This window comes from Pomacea canaliculata, linkage group LG1 (genome assembly GCF_003073045.1).
Source record: "Pomacea canaliculata isolate SZHN2017 linkage group LG1, ASM307304v1, whole genome shotgun sequence".
In the NCBI taxonomy this organism is placed as follows: Eukaryota; Metazoa; Mollusca; class Gastropoda; order Architaenioglossa; family Ampullariidae; genus Pomacea; species Pomacea canaliculata.
In genome coordinates, this window is record NC_037590.1 from 35999787 (window position 1) to 36012250 (window position 12464).

A 12464-nucleotide genomic window follows, 5' to 3' on the forward strand; every position below is an offset into this window, starting at 1 on the left:
ATAAATATCTCTCTCTCTCTCACGTGGCCCAGTCTTCATTATCTCACAAGATGATAACACAATTGTTTCCTGATAATTGTTAATTGTTCTTCCTTTCTTAGTGTTAGGATGGTCGTTAAAAGCGTTTACTGAATCTCGTTTGCCACACACCGTTGTATAAGTCCGAAAAAGAGGCAATACGTTGACTTAGAATGTGTTATTAATATATAACGGCAAACTTTCAATAAATTCTTGCTAAAACAAACAAACAACAACAACAACAACAACAACAACAACAACAACAAACAACAAGGACGCCACACACTTCTCAAGCAACACCTTGCACAAAGAGTTTGTCAAACTAGTTTTACTAACCTGTCGGACACATCCTGCTAAACACAAACCCTTTGTATGCATCCGCTTCGCGCGGTAGATAACAAAACAGTAAAATAAAATACTATTGGGTAGTTGGGAAATATTTAACTCGTTTATAACGCCCATGCTTCAGGTTCCCGGATGTCGTGACGTGTGCGCCGCGTTATGGCGGATGTTGCTGTTATAAAAGACAGCTTGAGAGCCGGGGTGATTATTTTGTCACGGTTCCTTGTGTTTCACCTACCTAGTGAATCTGTTGTTGATCAAGGTATGTTTTTTTTTTTTTTTCTTTTTTTGGTTTTTGTAAAACCACGATGAAAATAGAGATCTTATCAAAAAAATTTCATGCATCCAAAAATTTGGTTGTTATTTATTTATTCCCAGTTGCTAACCCACCTATGTCTACTTGAAAATTAATTTCTGCTTTTGCTTCATATAACTAATTATCAAAAGTGTAAAAAAGGTTCTTATCATGAAGTGTTCAGTTTTTTAATGTTAAATGAACGATTACGTAGTGGCTGTCGACATTTACAGCCAATATTTATTATTTACCCATCATTTATTGGTCCGTCTTTCCGTCCAGCCAGTCATCATATTTCCTTCAGTTTGCAATATTTTTCATGTTTCCTTCTTTTTTTTTTTTTAACTGCCACACCTCGCTGTCTTTCTAATCACATGTCCATCAACCTATTTTTGAAACGCATTTTCTTTCTTTCAAGAAACAAGAAAGACATACAATGATTTCTATTTTAAAACACAAGAAAACCAGTCAAACAAAAGTTATAAGAATATTCAAAATGTTTTAAAATATTAGGAGAAAATATTGTCATTTTCAGATGTTCAGTCTTGGCGTCTCCTTCATCCTGTTTGCCGTGATTACCAGGCTACATGCTCAGCCAAACGGTAGTAACTAAAACAACTCACGTGTGTGTGTGTGTGACAGAGTGTGTGTGCGAGAGTTGTGTGTGTGAGTGAGAGAGTGTGTGAGAGTGAGAGAGTGTGTGTGTGAGAGAGAGTGTGTGTGTGAGAGAGAGTGTGTGTATGTTCGTGTGTGTTTATAAAGTCCCATTATAGTCTTAGCCCCTTTATGCCTGTAGTACATCTTAGCAAAATATTTCAATTTAAGACTCAGAATGAAGTCACTATTGCACGATCAAATGTACCCGACCATCAGCATCTCTACTCGCTATTTATTACATATCTTTTCTTTTGTCTTCATCTATCTGCCTTTTCCATCTGTAACTTTAATCTCTCAGAATCGTGTCCGGGTACCTGGCCAGACAGGTTTCGAGTTCCTGCTTGTACATTACTATGCTTTTCGTAAACGGGATATTTGTTGATAGAAATAGAGAATATGTAGACAATGTCTGTGCTTGGCGAATTGTGTATATGACCATCATGTAAAATAGTTACCAATTATGACATATTTCAAACATACCTCCAAGTATTAAAGACAGCTGTATCTGATCACAGAAAAGATGGTGGTTGAATAAAAGTTTTCTTTAAAACTAATTTCTGTGCACAGAATTTGAAGGTGCTTCAGAACTGATTTGTCATTGTATACAGACAAATGGGAAACTTCAAAAGCATATGAATAAAAGGTATTTCAGAGAAAGTGCTGTGTCACTAACTACAAAAGATTAAGGAAGGTATGTCCTGGGAGAGGGCGTTGAACGTCAACAAGGTGATCCTTGTACATCCGGGGTCTACACACCCCGTATAGTAGGTCAGTCCAGACACTGGTGCCCGGCCATGTGTTATATCTTTCATGCTGTGTGCTTGGCCGTGTTGTGAATTTTCTCGAAACGGATCTAGATTTCGGAACACACCTGTCCAACACCTTTCGTACTGATTCACGCCTACAAGGGTTTTTCTTCTTCCTCCGGCGATAAGAACTTTCGTTTTCTAAACCTCGCAAAGTTTGTTGCTTTGACCGGATGGAGTCAAGTTTCGTCTTTGCTGTTCCATTCCTTAGAATCAGCCTCTCCCTCTCTTTCTTTCTCTTTCTTTCTATTTCTCTCTTACTGTGATGTGGATTCTACGCTCGTCCGGGATGCAGTTACATGAAGTCGCACGTCTGGATATGCACATATACACATACACTACACACATATATACATATTCTCTATCTCTTTCTTTGCACATTTGTGAAAAACATTACATAATTTCATTTTCTTTCAATCTCGATTCACAGCATGCTCCCCCAAGGACCCTGGACCATTCCTTGGAACTACTCCAGTCCTGACTATAGATGTGCAAGAGGATGGTAACCTGATATTTTAGTTGCTATCAACTTTCATTCACTCTATACTTGATTCCCTCTATTACATTCCCAGCATCATCCAATTCTTATAATTATTAATTAATCACATTACTCGGCATCACTACACAGATCATATTCCCGTTTGGGTTGGGATCTTAAACTCTTGGCCATCAGGTACAGCAGAGCTTGGAATACTGATAAGACATGACAGAAGAAATGTTTCTTGCTGGTTGTTGTTTTGTACTTGTAAACGAAACTTGCTTGAATAAATATTTAAAAGTATCGATAAGCTCATTTTGTTAATTATTAATAATTTAAAACTAGGAAGGTCATGTTGTGTACATAGGGCTTAAACATGTTCAGGCTACAACCATGAAGAGAACAAATCATGACAAGTCATTCTCTTTTATAGGTTTTTGTTGTGATGTTTTTCTTAAAAAAGTTGAAACAAACTTCCGGTTGTGAAGGTTGTAGGCCAATTAGCTTGCAATAACATGTTTTGTGGTCCGTGTAGGAGCGGGAAGAGTTTACAGGACAAGCATGACAATAACAATGTTTGAAAGCGCATTTACCTGCCTGGAGGCGAGATCTTCACAGATGTATAAACAAACCGACATTTAACATCCAACGAAGCCTGCCATTAAACATTCCATTAAACAGTCGCATTTTGTGGATGTATGCAAGGGTAGATATGGAGCTGAACATTAAATGTCCTGTTCTGCTGTTAGCGAGGAAAAAGAAAATGTTTGTCTCCCTAAATCTTAACTAGAGACTGGTTTGAATTTTAGAAAATACAAGAACTTAATACATGTGACTAATGATGCCCCCACTGTACTGTAGCCCCTCTCATGACACTCGGCGAGTTGAGGGTTCACGGTGTATTGGGAGGACAAGGTGCAGACGGCATGGTGTTTGAGGTTCTTCCCAACTACCTCTTTCTCAACCCTGAAGACTACTTCAACTTCGTCTACAAGAACAACACCAACTTTGCAGAGCTGAAATTACAGTTGGATCGCGATGTAAGTCTGTGCGCCATGACCCAGGGTCTCATCCATGTCATCTTCTTCTGCTGCTTTGTTTCTTGAAGTCCATGTGCACGTGTCTGTGTGTGTGTGTTGTTGTTCTTGAGTGTTGAAGGTCTTTATTTTCCCCTACATTTCTGTATTTTAATAACATAAATACATGGCATAATACATACGTTGGTTGTGTTCCCCAACACCCATCCCCATTTATTTTACAGGGTCCCACTGCAGAGATGGATGACGACCTGAATTATTTCAGTTTTACATTGAAGTGTTCGCTGGCTGCCAACACTTCCAACGAGGTGAGTACTGACACAAACACTAAATGACACTCACAGACCCCAACATCCGGTCATGCTCTCATGTTTCACATTCACATACCTCATACATATATATATATATGCAAAAATCACTCTCTCTCTTTAACGCATATATTCTATACATATCTTCTTACTCTTTATAATAATTATTGATATATAATCCTGTCTCACAAGGTGTCTGTATGCTTTATGACGCAGACATACTTCGATGTCAAGATCTTCGTACACGATGTTAATGACAACAGCCCACAGTTCGGTGATTTCTCCACCAACATCACAGTAAACGAGGTATGTAATCTTACATCAAGCAGATAAAGTAATTAAAAACCTGAAAATATCTTGCTGGATTTTAAATAATTGAAAATTGTTTGCCAAAAATGTGACAAAGAAACCTCAGAGAATATTACTTTGTTTACTGATGCATTCAGCAGAAACGAATATCCGAAACGAAGAACAACAATGATAATACAGTATTTTTACCTTTGACTCCAGCTGACCCCTGTTGGAACGACCGTCCTGCACGTGGAAGCCACCGACCTTGACCTGTTGAACAACCTGACCTACACCCTGCGACCTCGCTCGGAGACATCACGTTCTGTGAGTTTTACCTCCGAACTTCAGACACCAGAGCCACTGAATGGCCATAAAGATGCTCGTATTTATTATTTATTATTTATTATTTATTATTATTGAATATTTATCGTATTCATTTTACAGATCTTGTCATTGCTAATCTGTTACGTCTCGAGGACTTTTCTCGATTGGTATTTATTTATTCGTCTTTTCTTTCGTTTCTTGCTTCTCTCAACTGATAGCTCTTTTTTCATCTGTTTTCTCCTCTCTGTGACATTTTTGTTAGTAGTTCTATCTCTTTAATTTGTTTGTTAACTCTTTTCTTATTCATGCTCATTTATTAAAATTATTTTTAGCAGCAAAAGAAAAATCACAATATATACTGTATATATTATTAATTTAATTGAAAATAATAAATTTCCCTGATATTCTTCAACATGCTTTAAGTGCTTTGTCGTGTTTTGGTCCAGATATGTTTCCATATCTTTGTTAAAGGTTTTCATCCAGCTGTGTTGCCATATGTTTGTAACAGGATGACATGAGCAGTCATTTCGCTATTGACCCTGTCACTGGAGATATCACCATCAGCCATCCTTTGGATTACGAGGCTATGTCAGAGGGCTCTCTCACGGTCATGGTCCAGGTAAACAGATTTAAGCTAATGTCTTTATAAACAAATAGGATCGCCGCAAACTAAACATTTTCTGATTGTTGCCTCATTGTTAAAGGCCCTCAGTTCCAAGACCAGCTGATACAAACCAAGAAAACATACTGTTGTTGCAATAGTTGCTCTCGATGTTAAAACCGAGCAAACTAAATTTAAAAAAAAAATGCAGTAACAACCTGGAAACTAAATTATGAAACTGAATAAGGCAATTGATCTTATTGGCGATTGATCTGAAAGTAGTATTTTCAGTTCCGCCAGCCATTCCTGCCAAGAAAGCTAATCACAGTCGGTCTTGTAAAAATGCTTCAGCATCAAAAAAATCATACAAAAAACCTCAAAATTTGTCTTTTATTAGAGTATGTGCGGCTCATCGATCACTCATATATCAAAAGTCAACAACTCAAGTAATCGACTTCAAATCACTTTTCGAAGTAACCATGGGAAAAAAACGCATAATTCAGATAAATCATTTAATCATGTATGGGTGGGCAGCAATTGAGGAATATGATGACCTGTTGCAGGATGACGGCTCGCCACAGCAGTCTAGCACCATGATGCTCACAGTGCACGTGACGGATGGGGATGACCAGGGGCCGGTCTTTGTCTACCCAGGATGCTTTACTTACCTAAACCGCTGCCTGGCCTAAGTATACTGCCTCCAACGTCCTGAAGCAGGTCTCTTCCTGAACTCATTCACCTTCTGTTAAACACCATTGTTATAAATGTTTATAGTAAATAGCTGGGTAAGGCTAGTAGTTGAAAGAATAAAACTGTGATTTCTTTTATATTTTTTTATAATTGTTCAAATTCAGTATTGTTTTGTTTGACAAATTACTGTTGATGTCTCATATAAAAGGGACATACTAAATAATCAGCCAGCAGCAATACGTGAGTAATATTGTATTGTGTGTTATCACAGGGGGAGGAGATCAGGGTGAGGCCAGTCCCAAACAAAGTCGATACCTATGTGCCCATCAAAGCTCGAGATCTGGATAACTCCAACAACACCATCACTTTCTCCATCATATCAAGTGAGTCACGTGCAGGTTATTGTAGACTGAGAGGGTTGGGGTGGCTGTCATGGATGTGAAGGATGGGGACATTCATGGCGAAGCTCGACCGGTTTCTTCTCTGTGTGCGAATGCCCTCGAAAAGCTGCTCCGGAAATAAATAGGACAAATATTTTTAAAGACTAAAACTTGGTAAATTCTGTCGGCAGCCATTCCTCCTGGTAGTGAGGACAAATTCACTGTCAACGTTAGTCCCAGTGGAAGTCCCGAGTATGTGGTTACCATCTACCCGAAAGAAAGCATGACTGTCAATCACGGTTTCGAGATCTTTCTAAAGGTACTGCTCTTTGCCTGTCTGTATTTCACTTCATATTTTATCAATAAGCAAATTTTGCAAACATTCTTTTCCTATTGCTTGCATGTATAGCTTTGTACTCCGCTAACAACGAGCAGTTTATTTTATACAAAGAAGAATAAAGAAGCTTGCAGCTAGTGCAAATGTATTAACAATATTATTTATGTAGCCTTTGTGGTGATGAAGTCAATGATTTTATCTTATAAATGGTGTTCAGGATGGTGTTATAAATATTTGTCTAATTTGTGGTTCTTTTTCCAAACTAGGCAGAAGAAGTGTCTTTCCAGAAACGATTTGCAGTGGCAATGATCCTGTTTGAGGTGAGGAAGAAATCAATCTGTAAGGAATAGTGTAGCTTTGATATTTATGTCTTTTTTTAAAAAATCCTTGTACTTATGTTTAAGCAGTTAACATCAGCTCAAGGTTTTTATTTGTATTTTATTTTTAAATTTATTTTTTGCTTTTGTGTTTGTCTATGTTAGTATTTCGGATTAATTTAGGCATGGATCAAATGAACAATGATACTTCAAAATTCCATTAGAGACAGGACCTGTGGACAGTCTGTGGCATCCTGTTGGGTGGAAGAGAATACCAGTGGGAAACGAAAATAAAAACTAAATAAAAAATGCTTTAAAAAATAAGCAGAAATTATGTCCGGATTTTTTTTAATACTTAGCTTTAATCTGCTCATACTTTTTTTATATCGGCATATTAAAAAAGGTTTTTTGAATTGAAACACAATAAAGCAAATTTGATTTTTTCTTAAAGGATCCGAATCAGGCTTCTTCGTCTGAAGCACAAAGTGAGTTTCGTTTTGTTCTCCTCTTCCTCCTCCTCTTTGTTTTTACCGTGTGCTAATTAGTGGACATACAAATATACCATAATGATTAACAAAAGTTAATGTAATTGCTAATTCTGCAATAAGCAAATAAAAAGCAACAAAAATTGCACAGGCCACCCACCACAAAATGATTCTGAAGTTAAAAAATACTGAGTTTTTTCAAAGGTCATGTTTTCACAATCATAAGGAAATGAGTCATTCCAGCACCTTTTATTGCCAAGCTCTTACATCATTACATGATTATACTATTATTATTATTTGTTTTGTTAGGTGGTACAAACTGTGGAAACCAGTCTGGAACACAAGGTTTGTTTATTTCGCTTTATTGTTATATTCATGATAATAATAAGTATTTACCGAATGCAGATACTTTCTCATTTAGTACTTGGTTATTTGTATGATGATTTCTGTGTCCACCATATCTTAAAGAGATTCTTAGAAAGTAAAACAAAGAAACAAAAACTCAAGTTCTTAGTGTCGACTTGTAAATGGACTCTTGTCTGGAGCTGCACAACTCTTGCTGAGAAGAGCCACTCGAGAAAATCTCGGAATACATCTGATATCAAAAGTCATTCCATTACTGACTTGTTCTCTCTTAACAGACAAATATACGGAACCTGTTATCGCTCTCATCATCGTTGTGGCCATCCTAGCTGCGCTGCTCTTCTGTCTTGGGACTCGCCTTCCTCATCGTCACGTGCCGGTCGTCGAGAGGGAAAAGCGCTGACGTGTCCTTGGTGAGTTGTAATCAGCAGTTAGGGGCTTAGTATGTGCAAACTGTGCACCTGTACAGGCCCGCCACATCCCAGGGGCCGCCACGCCAATATATATTGAATATAGAACAGAAAGAAAAAAATAACGACACACTGACTGCAATGTGGCCGAAAAACATTGTGTTCTCAGTTAATTAGTCCGCTGTATTTACTGATGTTGCTAGAGTCGGAGCAGTAAGCTATATCTTAGCCTCTAAGTTCTCCGCTGCTAGTCTCGGCGAGCCTAAACCATGATTGTGACTAAACCGGAAGCCTTGTATACACCAGTCTCGTTTTAGTAGTTAACTAGAAAAAAATCGTCTTGCAAGCAGTCCAGTAATACAAGTTCGTGGTTTAATGTAGTAGCAACACAAAATTTGCTAAGAAAAAGTCATTGAGATAAGAACAGTAGGTGCAAAATTGTGATTTTGGTATTTTTTTTAAAAACAAGGAACTGTGGTCGACTTTCAGTTACAAATCAGATCCACACTGTCAACGGCAAACACCCTCACTGATAGAAAATGTTGTCGTGGATGTATAACTATGTATTTAATTAAGTATGCCCTGCCCCGAATCCTATTGAAAGTATGCATGCAGTGGATTTTATCCAAGTGATTTCTTTCCCCTTTAGACTCATGTTTACGACAATGGAGCGAGTGTATTTTAACTGTCTGCCTCCTCCCCAGCTTGCTAGGTAGGGCTGTACTTTTTATTTCGTTCATTGCCTTACTTCATTATTATCCTCTCTATTCTTTCTTTTATTATTTTCAGTGGTTCTTGTTTTAACACGTGGTCTAGCTCTACTTTCCTTTACCACGACATGTATCTATTTGTTTAGTTATTGCCCAATCTCTCTCTCTTTTTTTCTTTTTGTCTTTTTTACTTACATTGATTCGCCATTGTCTTATTTTGTGGCCATCATTTATTGTTTCGATGTCTGTTGTTATTGTTTACCTTTTTCTGTCACACTCTTGGCCAATCCGTTCGTTAGCAGCTAATTAAAACGGACACATTATCTCTTTGATTGAAGCAGGGTAGTGTGACCGACCTCTGTACACTTTTATGTTGCTCAGTGTCTCAAGCCACGGCCGTTACAGAGTTTAAGACTGTGATTTTATGTGTTAATAAAAACATACTCACACATCCATATATAATGTATGTATATGTATATGTAGATGTGGACATACGTTCAGATAGATAGACAGACGACATTCAGCATAAGTGTTGACGATTGACGCAAAACCGTTGCTCACCCGTACCTACCCATCTCTCCTTTACTATATTTTTTATTATTTTTGTGTGGTGCAAGGAATTACTGTCATGTTTTGTTTTCTTTTTTGCAGACCAGAATGTAACATGAAAGAGTTTTGAGAAAGATAAATATACAACGCCAGCCATGTCGACATTTTTCACTTTCTACTTCCTTGTCCTATCCAAAGTCACCTTCACCACTTCTGGGTTTTTTTTTTTGTTTTTTTTTTTTCCAGCTCGAGGAAGAGCGAAACATTTCTCTTGTTTCACAGAAATCATAGTTTTTAAATGTCCATACAGGTCTAATGCAAAATTTGCACCATTCGCACAATTTGTACAAAATATTTATTTAATAAATATCAGAGCTAATGAAACATTGTGAAAATTTTAAAACTTGATTACTATTCTGCAATCGTTGAGTATTTACAGGAGACTCGATGTATTTGTGTGTTTGTGTGTGCGTGCATGCAAGCATGTGTGTGTCTGAATGAATAAAGCATTAGTGGGGTTTATCTCATGCATATGTGTTAGGAATTTGTTGCATGCATGTGATTCAATAAGAGAAAAAGTTTGTCAATATGGGTATATTTTATTTTGTCTGTTGATCAACGTTTCCGTTACTGTTACATGTCCTCTTTCATTTAGGAAACGCTTTATCTCAACGGATAATGTTATGTTATCATCCTTTTCTTTGAATGGAAGATCCACAGACTTCATTCGTTTGTTGATTTTAATTGTCTGATTAATGTTCGTATTGAGTTACTGCCATTGACTTTTTGTAAATAAATTAACGGATTCGAATGCAATGACTTATGCATGGTATTTATATAAAACTTCTGTATTGAGTTGCTAAGTTCTCTGTCTGTCTGTCTTCAATACAAAAGGTGACAATATGGGAAACAAAATACCATACAACTGAAGGTTATTTTTTCTAGAAAGTTTAAACAGTTTCCCCAAACTCTTTAGAATCAGTTATGTTTTCTTTTAGACATCTCACTACAGAGTTTTAATAGCATTTTTTCTTACAAAGCAATTTTTTTTGTAGAGTTTCCTTTTTTCGTAAATATTTATTTCTGTGCTCGCCAAAGTGTGATGTGCAATGTATTGTCTTGCACAGTACTTTCCCAGCCTGTTGTAGTGGGGCCCACTACTAACACACTAGGTTTGCAGGCTGGATTTCTACTTTCTCTATATTCCGAGAGAGAGTAAGCTGTAAACGGATTGAGTCAACACTCTACTCTTTTCTTTCAGTGTTTACAACTTGATAACAGCTTTGTGTATGTGTGCGTGTATGTGTGTGTGTGCTTGCCAGTCAAGGTAAACAGCGCGTACACGGGCCATTAGAATGCAGTCACGTAGATATATGCGCGCGCGCACACACACACACACAACAACAAGCTAGAAAATACTGCACATACTAATTGTGCTATGCAAAAGCATCAATTCACAATCCATAGCAAAGGCGACAAATTTACAGCCCACTAGAACATGTCAAGGAGAAATGCCTTATTTAGCGCGGGGTAGACACCTGTTGTTTACGGCTCGTATTCAGGACGATCAAAAACGTACGTGTGAATAATTATTCTAGCTTTGGCAGCGAATCTTAGGCTAAAGTAAATCCGACAAACTCTCCATTCACAGGCAAACTTATTGGGAATTCCTGAAAAAGAGTGATGCTCGGTTAAGGTTAATAAACCTCAAACCATGCAAACTAACACGGGAGTGGAGAATGTAAGAAAGAATCAACAGATTAACTGGCTCTGTTGTATTTTACTTTTGTCGTCCTCGTGTTGGACAAGTGTTGACAAGCCTGCCAGTGTGCTACTTTTTCGTGTCGGTGACTTCGGTTCTTTTCCGTCCTGCAGACTTCACGATCGGCACAGTTGTGTGAACTTCATGTTCATCGTCTTGACCTTCTGTTGATCAGTGAACTTTCACGTGTGCTGGACTCATTCGTCGTTCCAGAGACTTGTGCTGTCTGTTGGATTTGCTGCATTTGCTATGGGGAGTATTACAGTCTGTATGATGTTTTGATATTTGGACTGCGGGTTGTTGTTCTTGTCGTACATGGACGATGCCCTGTGGTGTGGAGGACACGGTCAGCTGAACAGCGACATTTTGTTATCGTCTTGAAGCATTTAGTACTTTACTCACAGTTCTGTTCATCCATACACAGTTCTATTTTTATTATCTCGTTTACATTTTGTTGGCGACACACGGTACACACTGTCTACACACCGCTGGGTGTTTCCCCGAAAGCGACAAGATCCGATCTACACGAATCCTCGATCAAAGGGGCGCTACCTACCACAATCACACATACACAGAAAAAAAGAAACCTTGTCTAGGCAAGGAATCACTTCTAGCATCTACTCACACATCAACACTCACACAACATCCTTCCACTCTCATGGCCGCCATTGCCGTCTGCTTCTCTAGCTTTTTGGCTAGAGTGATCTCCCTTTCCTCGCTGACACTCCTCAACACATGTTATTTACCAATTGTAATTTACAAGCAGCGAAGATATTAAACTAACTTTAAAACATGGAGGCACGGGACTGATTCGTGACGATGATGATGATGATGATGCCATTTTAGACGTTATTATCCTAGAGCAGCGGATCTGTCTAGCAGGTTAATCTAGCTAGGCACCCGGACTTCATGTACATGGGCCCCACTTGCTTGGCCTTCGATCGCCTGGGGACGAGATTGATAGTACTCACGTGAGCACGTTGAGGTGATAACATCAGTCGATGCACGTGTTGCCTTCGTTGTGACGTTCACTTCACTTCGTCCTCACTGGTTTCCCAGGCTCAGCCATGCTCTCGTCCTGCCTCAGAGGTAAGCTGCTGTACTGTCACAGTTTGAACACAGTCTAATCACTCAGGTAGTAACAGTATCGCATAGTTTTACATTATAGGCATATTTTTGCTTCAGAAGATTTGGATAAATCTGTCAGTTGGCTTTACATCTTTATATCATACCTTCCACATTGATTGTTACAATAAGGAGAATTCAGTCGGTAGTGTCCACGTGTGCATGTCGATAAACCCCAG

At 38.3% G+C, this 12464-nt stretch overlaps 2 protein-coding genes across 2 annotated transcripts in view; both read left to right on the forward strand.

Annotated features, from left to right (window-relative positions):
- Positions 1-484: 484 nt before the first annotated feature.
- Positions 485-6455, forward strand: LOC112570586 (protocadherin gamma-A2-like). Its single transcript, XM_025249106.1, has 11 exons — positions 485-622; positions 1191-1257; positions 2549-2620; positions 3458-3636; positions 3858-3941; positions 4158-4247; positions 4452-4556; positions 5065-5175; positions 5721-5874; positions 6119-6230; positions 6419-6455. The coding sequence occupies exons 2-9, from the start codon at positions 1191-1193 to the stop codon at positions 5844-5846; spliced, it is 834 nt and encodes a 277-aa protein (XP_025104891.1). The 5' UTR covers positions 485-622; the 3' UTR covers positions 5847-5874; positions 6119-6230; positions 6419-6455.
- Positions 6456-11916: 5461 nt separating this feature from the next.
- The window catches only part of LOC112561145 (carbohydrate sulfotransferase 15-like), a 5509-nt gene continuing 4961 nt past the window's right edge, over positions 11917-12464 (forward strand). The window contains exon 1 of the mRNA XM_025233439.1: positions 11917-12249. The gene's annotated coding sequence lies outside the window, so the exon portion shown is untranslated. The remainder of the gene's footprint in view (positions 12250-12464) is intronic.

What these genes read in the sequence shown, in the direction of transcription:
- LOC112570586 (XM_025249106.1), top strand. Translation starts at nt 1,191, where the DNA reads ATGTTCAGTCTTGGCGTCTCCTTCATCCTGTTTGCCGTGATTACCAGG. An exon ending in CTGCCAACACTTCCAACGAG is followed by an intron (nt 3,942 to 4,157) that starts GTGAGTACTGAC and finishes TTTATGACGCAG; the next exon opens with ACATACTTCGATGTCAAGAT. An exon ending in CTCTCACGGTCATGGTCCAG is followed by an intron (nt 5,176 to 5,720) that starts GTAAACAGATTT and finishes GACCTGTTGCAG; the next exon opens with GATGACGGCTCGCCACAGCA.